Source organism: Aspergillus tanneri (assembly GCF_003426965.1).
Source record: "Aspergillus tanneri strain NIH1004 chromosome Unknown AapTan_5_pilon_pilon_pilon, whole genome shotgun sequence".
Classification (NCBI taxonomy): Eukaryota; Fungi; Ascomycota; class Eurotiomycetes; order Eurotiales; family Aspergillaceae; genus Aspergillus; species Aspergillus tanneri.
The window spans coordinates 466,356-481,783 of NW_022984632.1; the positions used below are offsets into that span (position 1 = coordinate 466,356).

Genomic DNA, 15,428 nt, shown 5'->3' on the forward strand with positions numbered 1-15,428 from the left:
GTAGCTAGTTGTGCTTGATAAAGAGTTTTCAGCAAGGCCGCCGGGCTAATAACTTGAAGTGTTTAATCAAACATGTTAAACGATAGACAATACCGCGGTAGAATAGGAGCTGGTTAATATAAGTCCCCAAGACAGTATCATTACCACTCTCGGTAACTATCCTTGCGGTGCTTAATAGTCAAGGGTAATTTATTAAATAAACGCCTAGCAGACAGACGAGCAGAGGACAGAATTTCTCTAGATCTAGCTGATTGCCGTACTGTTAAAGGTTTGCAGGCCTGGCTGGGCTGATAAAGCGTCTGAGGTTAATCCGACGAAGTCTCTGTTCGATCGAAGAGGCTCAAAAAAGCTCGAGATAATCTTGACGCACCGGAACAACCTAAAAGATTTAGGGGATTCTGCTTAATTAGTAACTAACTGCCTAACCAGCTTCTGAACTCCTGGTCTTTAGCAAGGTGGTTTGTTAGACTCAGAAACTCCCAAACTGCTTGATTGACCGTGGGTGGATCGATTGATATTCCACTCTAATGGATAATCCCTGGTTCGTTCGGAAGCAGGGGGTGCTGAATGTTCCCGGATATACTAAGCTTAATAAATAGTTTTAGTATCTAGCTCGTTGGCCTAGGACCCTGTACACCGGATGCTGTAGAACGCAACTATCTAGTACCTAAGTTCGGCTCTCTGAAGATCCTGGAGTGAGCTCATGGAGGTAAGCCCTTAGCCCAGGATTAACTCGTGCTCATCTAGAATACAGGAAGAGGGTTGAAGTATTCGGGGGTGTGAACCCCCCGCACGTTAGGCAACCACCTAAGATGCAGATCATTACTTTATCATCCATTAATTAGTGTGAAGTTGAAGATTAAGGTGGACGAGGTCCAACGCTCGAAGGAAGGACGAACGAACTAGAGCGACTGACAAGAACCACTTATCCAGCTCCAACCTGTATGAGTGTGCAACACTGGAGGTGATGTTCATCAAGCCTTGAACTTGCTGCACCTTAAGTACAGTACACGTTACCACCAGAATTAACAAAACCTTATCGCACAATGATTTGTGTACCCTTACTTCCCAATGCCGGGGCAGCAACCACCATTTCAGCCACTGCATCAACATCAGTCTCTCTAACTGTTTCGTACAAAGCCAACGTCGGTCCAGTGTTTTTTTCACTCTCTCTATAAAGGTCATATCTTCGAAATATGCCAGCGAGAAAGATGTAGAGCTCTTGATACGCAAGATTTACCCTATGTAAAATTAAAACTTGTTAACGGAGCGAATCTTATCTTCGACAGGGCAGTACATACCCTAAACACATTCTCGTTCCCTTAGAGAAGGCAAGCATGTACCGATCAAGCCTCTGATTAGCAAGCCACCTCTCCGGCTGGAATGCTTCTGGATTCGGAAATATCTCGGAGTTCTTATGAATCAATAATGAGGTCATGCTGACAGGTGTTCCTGGTGGTATAGTCCACGTGATACATCTCTTAGTGTCTCTATATATTAGGGGTTTCTCTGGGGACACCCTCTGCATGCGGAGGACGGCTCCTGGATGCAACCGAAGACCCTCCTTGATCACGGCGGTGAGATACGGTAATGTCTCGATTTGGGAACAAGGGGGAAAACTTTCTGGATCTGGAATTGCTGCAGCCAACTCTTCTTTCAGCTTCGAAAGCTTCTCGGGGTTGGAAAGAAGTTGAAACGTGATGGCCGATAATGTGGAGGCTGAGAGGAGTTAAGCGTCTATATTGGGAGAAACGAAGAAAGGTGTTCCTCCTACCAGTAGAATCCTGGCCAGCAAGCACGAGGACCCGAGTCTCTTGTCTCAATCTAGATATAGACTTTTCAGATGGTGGGAGACCACTGTTCAATAATCCGTGCAATACAATAGGTTTGCTTGATTGCAAGTTTCCAGCAGATCTAAGTTTCTCCACCTGCTGCTCCCATTTCTGAGTATGCATTAGCCCGAGTGAACGGTATATTTTCCACAATTAGACTTACCAAATATACCTTTCGTAGAGGTTCTAATCTGGGTAACAAAAAGGCCAATAATCGTAGAGGCACTATCTCGACTACTGGACCCAACCAAGCAATGTGTGTCATCCAGTGTACCATTTCGAAGCTGGTATCAATAGCATCTAGATACGAAGAATTATAGTCATCCATTTTTAAGAAGTTTGTGGACTCTCCCAGACAGTACTCAGTGACAATATCACTGGTGGCGAGACGATATAGCTTGTTGATTTGCAACACCTTCTCTGTTTCACGGTGTCGATCAAACCACCTGAGCAGATCCTTTAAGACGTCATTCATAGTAGGTTCTAAGTGACGAATACTTGCTCTAGAGAAATACGATTGAAGAGGAGCTCTTCGCAAGCGGTGAAGCTCGTGCGGTATTGTCCCGGCAGCGGCTTGGTGAACTACAGTTCAAATTAGTATATAGAGAAGCCAACAAGGTGAAACCTTACATGACATCAACCTTCCCACCCATTTATACCTGTCACGCTTTTCAGTTGGGCCTGTGTATAACTTGCTGATATATTCAGGATCATTAATATGGACCTCATGAGGATTTATTCTAACAATAGGACCTTCAAGTTTTCAGCTTTATCATCCACAGAAATATAGTAGTTAGGTCATACCGAACTGAGCATGAAGTTGTTCAATTTTTCGAAAATATTGACCTCGTAACCAGATATCATAGTAACCTTGGTACCACGTCGTAAGAGCTAAATTTCGTATATTAGATGTTGTCAGATGAAGCAAACCAGAACGAAAACTAGAGTATGCTGAACAGGAATAAATAATAGTGAGTCATGTATGTTCCAAAAGTGGATGTGTAGAACAAATATAAAGCCGTAACATGCTCATAGTGTGCAAAGTCCTAATTTTTACGTCAATCCACCTCAACTACGACGTACCTGCTAGTTTGGGCCCTGGAAATGTAGCAAGAGGGCTCAGGAAAACTAAAGACAGAATTAGTAATGTTCTTGTTACTTTTCACATTTAAGGCGCGTACGTCGGTAGATTCCTAGAACAAGAACATAGGAGATCCATATGACCAAAACAACGCTAATCAGAATCATTCTTTAAACTTTTAATGGCGAGTTTTTTCCCTGCCTCCAGAGGAAACTCGGGGGCATAAAGCCGCAAAGCGGTTTATGACGGTAGTAATATATAAGAAGCTAGAAAACTGAAACTACAGAAACAATAAGCATTACGTCTTTGTAGGGTTCCGATGATCTTGAGTTTAGAGATATATATGCCTCTAAAGCATTGCGGGTGGTTCTTGGAGTAAAATAAATTCATGTTTCTCTGGCCTCCACTCGGAAGGAAAATCATGACGTTCGTCGTTTTGGAGAGGGAGTATTTTATTCACTTCGCCACTCGTGGAAATGCCACACTTGGCATTTAACTTTACAAGAATCCTTGTTTAAATATAAACTTACATATAGCCACATATCACTAGCCAGTCTACTAATCCCATATAAAATGCTTGTCACAAGTTAATTAAAGTTTTTTGACTTGCCTGACATCACTGAAATTTAGTAACTATAATATCTCGAGTTGTACCAGGGTCTAAGTAAGTTATAAAACTTATTGCATAACAATTTAGTCGCTAATTTGCCACATGTGCTTTCATCGTGCTGGTTAATTGTGCTTATTTGGATTCAGTGCCCAGAACTTTTCGAAACCATGAACTTTCTTTGTATGACGTCTACATCTCACATTTCTTTACTAATCTATAATTCGTAAATATATCCTCTACTGAGAAATACAACGGAAAAGATATAGATAGGATGACGTGACGTAAACTATGACTTTATTATCCTATCTTACAGTAGCGAAAGCTATCGGATCTTTTAGGTCCATTCTGGGAACCGCTTCTGTTATTATTTCCTATCCCCAATCCTAAATCACCATTCACTCTATAGTCACAACCTTTAACCAATACTATACTTTAATAATGGCTCAGAGCCCATTTCATATGCTTTCCAGTGACCTCTTTGACTGTTTTAACGTTGACAATATTCATGAACTAGATGAACCCCACCGGATATTAATTGCTGATCGTTTCACGGATGCCCTTGTTCTCCTCCTTAAGGCTATCGGCTATCATCACCGGGTCCGGGCTCAAGACATAGAACTTCGCGACGGCATCAGAAAGTGGGCTCGAGACACTCTGACAATCGCCACTGGTAGAGACGAATATTTATTGCGACATACTATAGATATGTCCGCCTCCGTTTCTGAGTACTTTTATCCTCTTTCATCTTATGAGACCAAGATACACATGGCGACGGCAAGCGCTGCTGCATTTACTGTGGATGATGCAACTATGGATCCCGAAACATGCAAAGAAGTAGAAAAGTTTAGTCAGAATATATGGAGAGGTATGCCTCAACAGACCAGCTGGTGCAGAATGTACGCAGATATTATCAGTGGATATGCGGAGTATTTCGGTGAAAATGAGCCATTTCTTGGGAACCTCGGATCCATAGCATGGACTAGCTACATAACCGCAAACTCTTTAGAAAACCGGCTTGCCAAAGATTTGCCGACACACTTTAACGATAACACGCCTTATAGCGAGACAACTAGCGCTTGTACCGACCTGTTTGCTCCGTATTTCCGCTCACTGACTGGATTCGCGGCTGCGTACGCAGTTGCTATCTTTAAGCCCTCGCGTGAGGTCGAAATCCCGCTACTTCACTGGGTAGCCACCATTCCCCATTTGATTACCTTCCTCAATATCTGGAATGACTTGTTGTCATTTCCCAAAGAAACCATTGTGGGGGAAACCTGCAACTTTATAAGCTTAACTACTAAAGCAAGGCGTCTGCGACGATCTACTTCGAATTTTGTGGTCGAAGGGGGTCAGTGGACACTTCGAGATACATTATGTGAAGCTTTCGAGCAGGCGTTAAGCAGCACGCAGGTCCTAGACAATGCGTTTATGCCTCTTGCACAAGTTACCTCTAAAGGGCTAAGAGCAGGGCTAGAAGGAGTCAACGCTGATGTGTCTGAGGAATTAGATAGTGGCAAAGAATTCCAATCGGCCGCTAGATTGTGGACATCTTTCAAACAAGGTTATATTGCGTGGCATATCCAATGTCCGAGGTATAAACTCAACGCTCTTCAGCAAAAATTGCGGGAAAAACCACACAGTGGCCCAAAGGGGTCTGGCAGAAGCAGCTAAAGGGTGGGAGGTAAATAAAATTCCAACCTGAGGCTATATCGCTCATCATAGCATGCCTTGTGACATGTTTTGTGGATACAGATATGAGTTTTTTTCTCCTGTGAGGGTGCGGGAATGGACAGTCAGTCTGCTCCGTTGAATTAAGCTGTTGTTACAGGCCTTTACCATGCAATAATAGGGTCTTTCACTAGTATTTATTCGATAGCGCTTTCAAAGATCCGATTTTCGGTTGAAAGACCATAGGGATACTATTGGATAAACCACTTTCAAACAAATAAATAACAAAATAAAGAAAAACAGTCAACCTGTTAAAAGGGTTTTGACTGGTAGGACCATAAATCATATTTGTAAAATTTAGCAAATTAATCATATCCATATCTTTTAAATCCAAGTATCCGTGGATATTATAAGTAGTTATAGTTTTCTTAAATATAATGTATGTGGACTACGAGCCGAGCTCAACAGCGGCCTTACGCAGGAGGATAAGGAAGTATGGTTGTTAGCTGAAGGGAATGATTCTACAAGACAAATGCCATCTAAGACAAGAATAATAAGAGTCCAATAGGAAAAATATCTTAATGTTATATACTTCCAAACCTGCCCTACCTACTCAACCTATCTGGCCAATTCAATAATCTTTTATTTGCTTTGCGGCACATCCTAAATCACTGTGACAGATGTACAAATTTTAATGCAAAGTATATTAAACAGAATAATATTTACTCTTATCGGATGTTAGATCATCCGTAAGAACATCCAGAATTCTTAAAGGCTTAGCAGATATCTGAACCTTTTTGGGCGCGACATATCTCCTAAGCGTCATACTGTATAGCCATTGTTAAAGAGAACTTCCAGGCCAATAATCAGCTTAAACCCTTTAAATGGTCTGCTGTAACTAACACTGCCACAATTATTAATACCTAGGGAAATGCTAAACTCTGTTTTATATCTTACTGTACAAGCCTAGTAATATGAAGGAGCCTTAGTCGTTATATAGATTCTACTGGAATTCTTCGCAATGTGGTAGCTATATTTTTATATGGCGTTAGTATGAATATATCAATTTCTCTTTACTATACGTCCTGCCTCTGCGCAAGCACTGCTATGAAGAAACCGTGTCTGTAGTACTGTCTTCCTTGCTATTATTTCGGCAACTGCTTTGGCAGCCGTCCCCACATTCGATTCCCGGGCAGAGGATTTACTTGAAAAGCGATGATGGGACGGAGGCTCAGCCGCCATGGAATCGGTAGAACAAGAGGGTTCCATTAATAGAATAGAGAAGGTATATCAATCTCCTATATAATACATTGTGCACAAGCCAGACATCTTTGTGGCCTTGCACATCAATTATCATGATGGGTTTGGTGTTCGACTAATTCTGCTCCTGGGGAAAAAAGGCTTCAATGTCAAAGGAGCGGGGGTAGCCATATAACTTTCGATTAATCACACTATCGTTCAACCTCTGCGTCCATTGTCCGGGTACCTCTGATAGGCCTTTTACCCTGCAATAGTGTGCCAACGATCACTACGGCTCTTATTTTTCCCTGCTTTCACCTGTTGACAAGGAGCCGATCATCCAGTTCTCGGCTGGTGATTTTCAATGTGTTCAGACTATGGAGGAGTGGCTATTTGCTACACACTGTATTACGCCCTAAACATCCGCCTGAATACTCTCACCATGCCTTTTGCGGGCAACTTACTCATTTACCCATGTGCTGAGGATATGTAAGAGAACAAAGGACCCCTATCCGGCTTTATTTTTTTTATTTTTTATTTTTTCAACCCTGGGAGTACTTACGTGGTGGGTAATACTTACAGGCTTACAGCACCTCCACGGACAAGACCCAATATACAAATGATACAAATTCTGCCATTATCCTGATGGTAGATTCATTAGTACTTAACGACTACAATATTAAATAGTTTATCGAAATCGCAACGGAGAGAAAATAGCACAGAATCATTTAGGAATACAAGATTAGTTATAGTTAAGTCCGATCTTAGCTTCCTCAAGCACCGAGAGATATTCGAGTAGTAGTCCCCAGCACCATGCAGAGGTGCTGGCCATTGCTGAGGGTCTTAGAGTGTGTCCAAGAGTACGGGAGCTCGCTATACAACTCAGGGCCCATTGCTGTGAAGGGACTCATTTGTCACGGAGGGCCAAACACGTGACGGTTGCCAACAAGAAGCAACGTACGACAAAACCAACAAGGAAAGTTGTGAGGACACTGCCGCGCAAAGAACATTCCAGTGAATGAGAAGACCTTTGGCCAGACCAAATTGACATAGCTGCGAAAGACAACGTGGTACTCGGCTTTCGGGTTATCCTTGTTTTCCGCTTTATATTGGCGACGGAGAACTCTTCGGCTAGTTCGCTAAGTTTCCGTAGTAGAGAATTCTTTGCATATCCACATGGTGTGAGAATGTATGTGTAGCAGACAGATGACTACAAGCACGTGCGATTTGAAATTTCCAATATCAATCCGGCCTTCAACATACTTCCACGCTCCTTCTACATTGTGAGATCCGTCTGTTGAATAGTGGCTGCTGCGGGCGTCAGCGGCGCCTGAGAAGTACATGAATCGCGTACAATTAATGCCGTATCTGGGCGTGCTTTAGTTGCGAATTCGAGTCGCTTGCAGATTCCCTGGTCTCACAGAGAACTTGCCAACCAGAAGATTTTGCCTAATTCCACCTCCTGGCATTCTCGTTCCGGGCTAGCTCGTTCCCGAACACAAACACCATGGTGGGCCTGGTGAACGCCAGGGCGTTACATTGCATGCCAGATTGCAACATGACTTTGGAAAGGGCATCGTGTCAGCGGTCAAACGTAAAGATTTACGAGATAGAGAGAGATTGATTAGCCACTGAAAGGATTATGAATACATGAATATTGTCTGATTGGAAATCTGTGTTATTTGAGATGAGGAAGGTGGCTACTCCGTACTATATAGTTGAGGCGGGTCTGGTTCGGATGAGTGTTAAGCACAGACTTCATAATTTCTTTTCTCTTTTCCCAACTTGGTATTGGAGAGAGGGCCAGATCTCTTAAGTTTGTGCTATGAGTTGGCATACTTTGCATTAATCAGAGTGCATACTACAGGAAGTGGATAAAACCTATTTGGAATATGTTCAGCTGTGCCCTCGTGCGCCAACTATGCAATCCCAGGATACGGTTATAGATCACCGCTAATATGTGGGCTATTTAGGCACTCTGCATTCATGAGCTGATGTAGATCATACCCACACAAAGTTTTAAAAAATAACCCGCCAGGTCTTGTAAAGAATCGGGTACAGGTCACCTCCATGTAGTAGACACTGGAGATGGAATAGATTACCTCTAGTCTGACCGTAGAAAATACCAGGTTGTATTTAGTCTAGATAGAGCTCTATTTGTAACTTGAATTTAATCTAACCATGGACCATACAGTAGATATAAGCTGTCAGTGTGCATTTTTTTTAATACAGATCCAATAGTTTTAACTAGTTTAAATTCGCTAAAAATTTATTTTGCTATACTCTCCCTTAACTCTCACACTTACTGGTTGGCTCTTGCGTTACCATGAAATTTTATTTTCGTATAGTTTTTGCTTAGCAAAGAAAAGGCACTCTAAGTATCCCAATTGTGTTGTGATTAGTAGTCGAAGACACAGCCAGCGCCCTGTTATATACAACCCCTCATCAAACTAATGCAGTATCTCATGCGAGATGCCCTGCAGACCACTGTGGCCATAGTTCAAACCACAATTTGAGGATATAAAGGACAATCTTATACAAATCCAGGATCCAAATATAATTTAATTCGATAACCCTACTATTGCAGCTAAAATGTTTTCCAGGGCAAGTGTTATGCGTGCTTAATATTGAGGGTCCTTATATCTATGCGACTCGAACAAAAGGCTACCTACCTTTGGCAGGTTTTTCTTATAATTATACTCAACACTTAAAACAGTATGTATAGGCAATTTCAATTGTCGAATTTACTCCGTCCCAAAGTTCATGGTATGAGTACTAGACCTTGCACATTCTGTCCTTAATTGTGTTTGTATTTATTACCTTCGCCCCTCATTTGTTGAGATTTTGAATTTCTAAATCGATTCTCACTCCATTTTCGCAGCAAGATCCCGGTTCCCCACTGGAATGCGAGCCGACTTTATTCACCATAAGAAAGAGGCATCAGAGCAGGCTGGAATAGAGATCATCCTATCCAACTCAAACAGCGAGTTAACTGCAGCACTTAAATGAGACTTCATCTGACATTGCCCAGATGGATTATTGGCGCTCCTAGGTGGAAGAGCTTCTATATAAAATTAATAGGCAGCGCATCGAGCCGAGGAAATCAAATAACTTATCTTGACTAAATTTCCTAAGGTCTTTCAAGCCGGCCCTAGTCGCTAAATGCGAGTGACTAAATTTGACCGAGAAGGTAATCTTTAACTCTGGCTCGGAATGCAGGAGGGTCAGACAACATGCCCTCCGAAACAACCCGGTACGAGAGGCTATGCAGATACCGTTTGAGGAATCGCACTTCGTTGGCGACGTACTTCCTCTCGCTGAATTCCCTCGGTTGAGCTTGGTGATGTCAGAAGGATCCCACAAAGCGATCTACAATGGGCTTCGTAAGAGACATCCTGGCTGAAGGAGGTGGTTACAGTGTTTTAAAAAGGGCTGCCTTCTATACATATATTAAGATGTCTGGAAAATTGGTGCCCTGATAAACAGCAGACCTGCACTTTACATCAGGTTATTGAAAATTGATAGGCGAACTACTACAATCACAATAAATCACTAGTGGAGCCATTGAATTATCCCAATGAATAATAGTATACAGTAATAATAAAAAGACTCGAGCAAGTCTGTACCAGATAGGCAACAGGGCTGTCTCCCATTATATTCGCCAGTAGTAACATCCCCGCATTATTAACTAGGATCAATCTGACACCCCCGCGTTTCCACGTAAGCATGTAAGTCGCGCCGGGATCCGAGGGGCCCGAGCATAGCACAATCGCAGCATAAATCAGAATCAAAGCATGGTATAGGATTCTGGACAGCAGAGATTCATCATGATTTGGACGCTTATTCTGGGCCTGTTGGCCGTTTACTTCATTACATTAATTTTCCAACTGATTCACAACATTCGTCTGGTGAAGACCACAGGTCTACCCTACACCTGGTTCCCTATATCCGAGTTCAGCATTCCCCTTATCAGTGTCTTCAGTACAAATCTGGTGCCGTATATCGTGAATTGGCTGCCCGCGGGCCTGGCCGATGTGTTGAATGACTGCACGGTGAATTATCGATGGATGGTGAAAGACCGACTGTCCAAGAAGCGGGGATCAGTGCATCTGGTCGCCACACCGACGAGTATTAGCTGCCATGTCGGAGACGCCGAGGTGATATCTCAGATCTGCAGTCAGCGACAGAGTTTTCCCAAGCCCGTGTGGCAGTATGGTAAGTGTTGTGAAGGTTTGCGCCATATAAGCTTGCTAATAGTACCATAGACTTGCTAGAGTTGTATGGGCCGAATGTCCTCACGGTATGATAACGAAATCCCTATCTAGGACTGACTGACTGACTAGACTAGTGTGAGGATAAGCAATGGGTCCATCATCGACGCCATACCGCGTCCACATTCAACGAGAATAGCAACCACCTCGTGTGGCGAGTGACTGTGCAACAGGCCCTGGAAATGATAGAATACTGGCGGGAGGAACATGCCACCGATCCCTCAGGTGAACGGGTCTTGCTGACGGCCGCAAAGACGGACATTCTGAAACTGACTCTGAATGTCATCTGTGGTGCCGGATATGGTGTCTCGCTACCTTTCAGACCAGCGATTAGAGCTAGCCTCACCGACGAGTTAGAAGCTCACTTCAACGACACAGATACACCCCCGGCAGGGTTCAGTTTTACCTTTCGGCAGGTAATGGAGCACATGAATACGTATCTTAACCAGGTTATTCTGGCGAATATGATGCTTCCAAAGTGGATTACTCACACATTTAAGCCGTTGTTTGGGAAAAATGTCCTCATATACGAGGACTTGGGACGATATCTCGAAGCAATGATTAAGACTACTAAAGTAGGAAAAAATGTCGTTTACACCAACAACCTCTTGCATGGCATAACCATGTCTCAGCAAAAAGAAGATAAGCTGACGGACGCCGAAATCCGCGGTAACCTGCACATTTTTACTGTAGCAGGGCATGAAACAACAGCAACGACTTTGCGATTTGCACTGGTTCTTCTATCCGTTCACCCTGACATCCAAGAATGGACATACGAATGTATAAAAGAAGCAACCGGCGACCAGTCTTCGAACCCAAAAGACTGGGAATACTCAGTTATTTTCCCTCGACTAGTCGCCCCGTTATGTGTAATGGTATGCCACCCCACTCCCGTTTCTTAGCTCAATAGCTAAATAACCAATCCAGCTCGAAACCATGCGTCTATACCCACCCGTGGTATCTATCCCAAAATGGACCGGCGAGTCATCCGCGACCATCACGCACAAGGGAAAAACCTACTCCCTCCCACCAAAGCTCAACATAAACCTGAACGCAAATGCCCTGCACTACTCAGAGGAATACTGGGGTCCAGACGTATCCTCATTTAACCCTCACCGATGGGACAAGTCAAACCCAGATAGTTTCCTTGCGCAGAATGACGGCAAATCTGGACTCTCGGGGCCGGGGATTGAATTCAACAGCATACACAAGCCATTACGGGGCGCATTCATCCCCTTCAGCGATGGATTCCGCGCATGCGTGGGAAAGAGATTTGCGCAGGTAGAGTTCGTGGCTGCTTTGTCGGTGATTCTTAGTCGGTATCGTGTTTCACTGGCCAGGTTAAGCAAGGATGAAAGTGAGGAATCTATGCAAAAAAGAGCACATCGGACATTACAGGATAGCGTGACGGTTTTGACATTGGGCATGAAACAAGATATACCACTTATTTTTGAGCAGAGACTGTAGCGCAGGGGTACCAGTAACCCATGAGGACAGACAGACAAATACAATACGTATATCCATTAATCTAACATATGCACGCTAACAAACAAATGGTATCCCCGCTAAAAGAAATGATCAAACGTCGTAACCCTTTTTCTCAACATCATAAACAGGTGACCAAGCCAGCTTGCTCTTCCTCCGCAGCCAAGGTCCATACATCTTGAACACAACCGGAATGGGAATCATAATGGCCGCAATGCATCCAAGCATGGTGCCTGCCCATTGTACGCCGAGGTTTTCCATCATCTGGCGCGAGAACAGCGGAAATGCACATCCCACCGCGGATCGCAGGATAGTGTTTGCGGCAATGGTGGATGCAGCCCTAATACTATTAGACGACAAATAGTAATGAAAGATGAAGAGAACTTACAATGCAGGATAGCAGTCGATGATATAATTAAAGCACTGCAAAAAGATACAGAAGATGCCAAACCCAGTCAGAACGCCAGATGAAACCGGGGCCATCCAGTGAATTGATGCTGTATAACCGGTCCAACCGAACCTATCCAACAGTTAGCTTTACGTACTACATAGAATTTAGAGAAAGAATAGACTTACCAGAACATCCCTCCTGTAAATGCGACCGCGCCTACAATAGCAGGGGGGAGTCGCCATTCCGGGATCGGTCTGTCCCCATTTGCAGCCAGTTTCCGGGCATACGGACCCTGCAGACAAAGAATATAGACACCCCCGAGTAACTCTCCCAGAATCAGACCCACGAATGCGAGGCCTCCAACGCCCATGTTCATGCCATATACCCCCTGGAAGACAACCGGGTAAGCGCCCAGCAGGGCATACATGAGACCGTAGATAAAGGAGATATAAAGAGAGATGAGGAGGAGGATGGGTTCGGAAAACAGCATCGATATGGGTCGGGTAAAATTATTGCGTAGAAGTTCCTTGAAGTCCACTTCAACTTCATCCTGTCTGGCGTGAATTCCCCAGTTATGCGTTTGACGTCGAAGGACTGCTGCCTTTCGTACCAGAATCACCGGGGCATAGGTTTCATCCAGAAAGAAAAGAACAAGGATAAATCCTGAGAAGATCATAATGGCAGAGATATACATAGTCCATCGCCATCCAAGGGAGCTCATAGCAATGAACCCACCGGTGAAAGGGGCCGCGAAAGGACCGATAAACACCGCCATGCAAAAGATCGACATGACTACTCCACGCTGCGCATTGTTGAACAAGTCCGCAAATACCGCGGGTACAATGGAAATCGGACTGGCCGCGAAGAAGCCAGCAAAGAAGCGACACAGCATAAGCGTCTGCAGATCCTTTGCGGTGGCACAAGCAATAGTGAAGATTCCGCATCCGAAAAGACCAGTGGACAGAGGCCAGCGCCGTCCAATAAGTTCGGAAGCAGGAGCCCACATAGTTGGCCCTGCAGCAAATCCAAGCACATACAGAGTAACGCCGAGAGATGCTACTTCTGAGCTTACATGGAACTCCTCACTGACTGCGCCGATGGCGGCTGAAAAGACTGCGCTGGCAAAGGATCCAACAAAAGTACCGTAACACAAAATGCACACGAGGGCCGTCCTACGTACACAAGGTGTTAGACACTTGTCCATCTGTAGAGGTAAAAGCCAAATGCACACCTTCTCAACATAGACCAGTTAGAAGGATGCAACGGGTCATCCGATCCATCGAATTCCACCACGTACGTCTCTGGCGATGGCAGTAATGGCGGATACTCTTTTCCGGCCCCCATGGGGAGCCATTGATCCCGCGGGAGAGGGCCACGAGTAGATCCAACCGTTGTTTTCTGTTGAAGTCGATATGTGTTGATGCGGTTGAGTTCTAAGGAGTCTAAATCGTCGGCGGTATCGGATGAATCACGACTAGAGGTCTTCGAGAGGTCCGGGAACCTGGATAAGTCGTCCTGGTCGGCCGAGGCGGCATGATTCTCGGAGTGGTCCATGAGACCAGTGCTCGGCTTACCGTGACCTGAGTTGCTGTCTGTATAGATCTACTGAGAAGAGAAAGCAAAACCTGTCTGGGCACTGGATCCTTACTCCTAATATACCGGGAACCATACTGTGGCACTGGGATCGGGCCCTCCTTTTTTTTTTTTTTTTTTTTTTTCTGTCATGGTGCTATCGCACTCTGATGTAGTGTAGGTTCCACATCGAACACGGCCGAAGTACCAAATAGAACCCGATCTCGACAATGGTGGAAGCTCCAGTATTTTCCGCGATGGAGAATTTCTGATATACCAAAGCGCACGAGCCACAGCGGCGTCGGGTCATTCTGCCCTGAGCCAATCAGAAGTGGTTTCATGATCGGCTAACTTCGGTATTGTGGCTTGGTATCAGTCACGTGCTAGCAAACCCAGGTCTTTGACCGACAACAACCGCGCATAACCGACTGTCAAAGGGTCGTTGTAGGATTAAAAAATCTCTGCCTCCGATGAAAGTGATAAGACACGGCTATCTCGGCTCAATTATGGCGATCCACCGGATCACAAGCAAGGATGCCAGTTCCTGATGCCGTTCTTCCGATTGGCAGGTGTGAATCTGATTCATGGCGTCACCATGTGGATGCCCTGTCGGCATCAGGGTATGCTCTGTAGTAGTGCGACATCTAGAAGTAGCAAGTCGGGAAGTTTCTCCCCTTTGCGACTATTGTTGGTAGCATATTCCACAACCTGATCGGGTGGAGTTGATGTTCTTGCATCGCTGCTGCCCAACTTAATAATTGACGCCCTGTGGACCCTGTTTGATTCATGATGATCCGCGTAACACAGCGTAGGCGAAGCGGGTATGCTAGTATCCGCCTCTGGTGACTTTGGCCAAGTGGCGTAGATAGATATATTTATTTGTAAAGGGGGATATTTCTTGCCACATTTTGGCACAATTTTATTCATAGTGAATGGCTAGTATCGGAGTATAGTTAAGTCTACAATGTCATTAACCAGGTTATTTTGAGGTAGTACTCCAAAAGCTTTTGTTATGATGGAAAGCCAATTGAATATTTCTAATTATATGATTATGTCTGCTAAAGATTTGCAATTGATATATTTAAATATAAAATCCTAAAAGTATCACTACTCGATATTGTATACTCTTTATCTGTTTGGTACGAGGTATACATATCATAGGTTGTATCAATATTTCAATAAAATTCCACAAGGCTGGTAAATCTCTGACCTACACCAGGTTGTTACCATCCTAGCATCACATGTGAATATCCTTCTTGGCCAGAAATCTTTAACTGAA

The 15,428-nt window shown here is 44.2% G+C and overlaps 4 protein-coding genes across 4 annotated transcripts; 2 read left to right on the forward strand and 2 right to left on the reverse strand.

The window, feature by feature from the left end:
* Positions 1 to 1,036: 1,036 nt before the first annotated feature.
* ATNIH1004_009567 (cytochrome P450) lies at positions 1,037 to 2,307 on the reverse strand (the record flags this gene model as incomplete). Its single annotated transcript, XM_033574159.1, has 4 exons — positions 1,037 to 1,241; positions 1,302 to 1,719; positions 1,775 to 1,943; positions 1,996 to 2,307. The coding sequence occupies 4 exons, from the start codon at positions 2,305 to 2,307 to the stop codon at positions 1,037 to 1,039; spliced, it is 1,104 nt and encodes a 367-aa protein (XP_033422177.1).
* Positions 2,308 to 3,982: 1,675 nt separating this feature from the next.
* On the forward strand, positions 3,983 to 5,194 carry ATNIH1004_009568 (uncharacterized protein; the record flags this gene model as incomplete). The annotated part of the gene is made up of 1 exon (XM_033574160.1): positions 3,983 to 5,194. The coding sequence occupies one exon, from the start codon at positions 3,983 to 3,985 to the stop codon at positions 5,192 to 5,194; it is 1,212 nt and encodes a 403-aa protein (XP_033422178.1).
* Positions 5,195 to 10,257: 5,063 nt separating this feature from the next.
* ATNIH1004_009569 (cytochrome P450) lies at positions 10,258 to 12,168 on the forward strand (the record flags this gene model as incomplete). Its single annotated transcript, XM_033574161.1, has 4 exons — positions 10,258 to 10,645; positions 10,696 to 10,730; positions 10,779 to 11,576; positions 11,629 to 12,168. The coding sequence occupies 4 exons, from the start codon at positions 10,258 to 10,260 to the stop codon at positions 12,166 to 12,168; spliced, it is 1,761 nt and encodes a 586-aa protein (XP_033422179.1).
* Positions 12,169 to 12,279: 111 nt separating this feature from the next.
* Positions 12,280 to 14,246, reverse strand: ATNIH1004_009570 (MFS transporter; the record flags this gene model as incomplete). The annotated part of the gene is made up of 5 exons (XM_033574162.1): positions 12,280 to 12,526; positions 12,575 to 12,706; positions 12,763 to 13,749; positions 13,809 to 14,179; positions 14,226 to 14,246. 5 exons carry the CDS (start codon positions 14,244 to 14,246, stop codon positions 12,280 to 12,282), a joined length of 1,758 nt encoding a protein of 585 aa, XP_033422180.1.
* Positions 14,247 to 15,428: the final 1,182 nt, after the last annotated feature.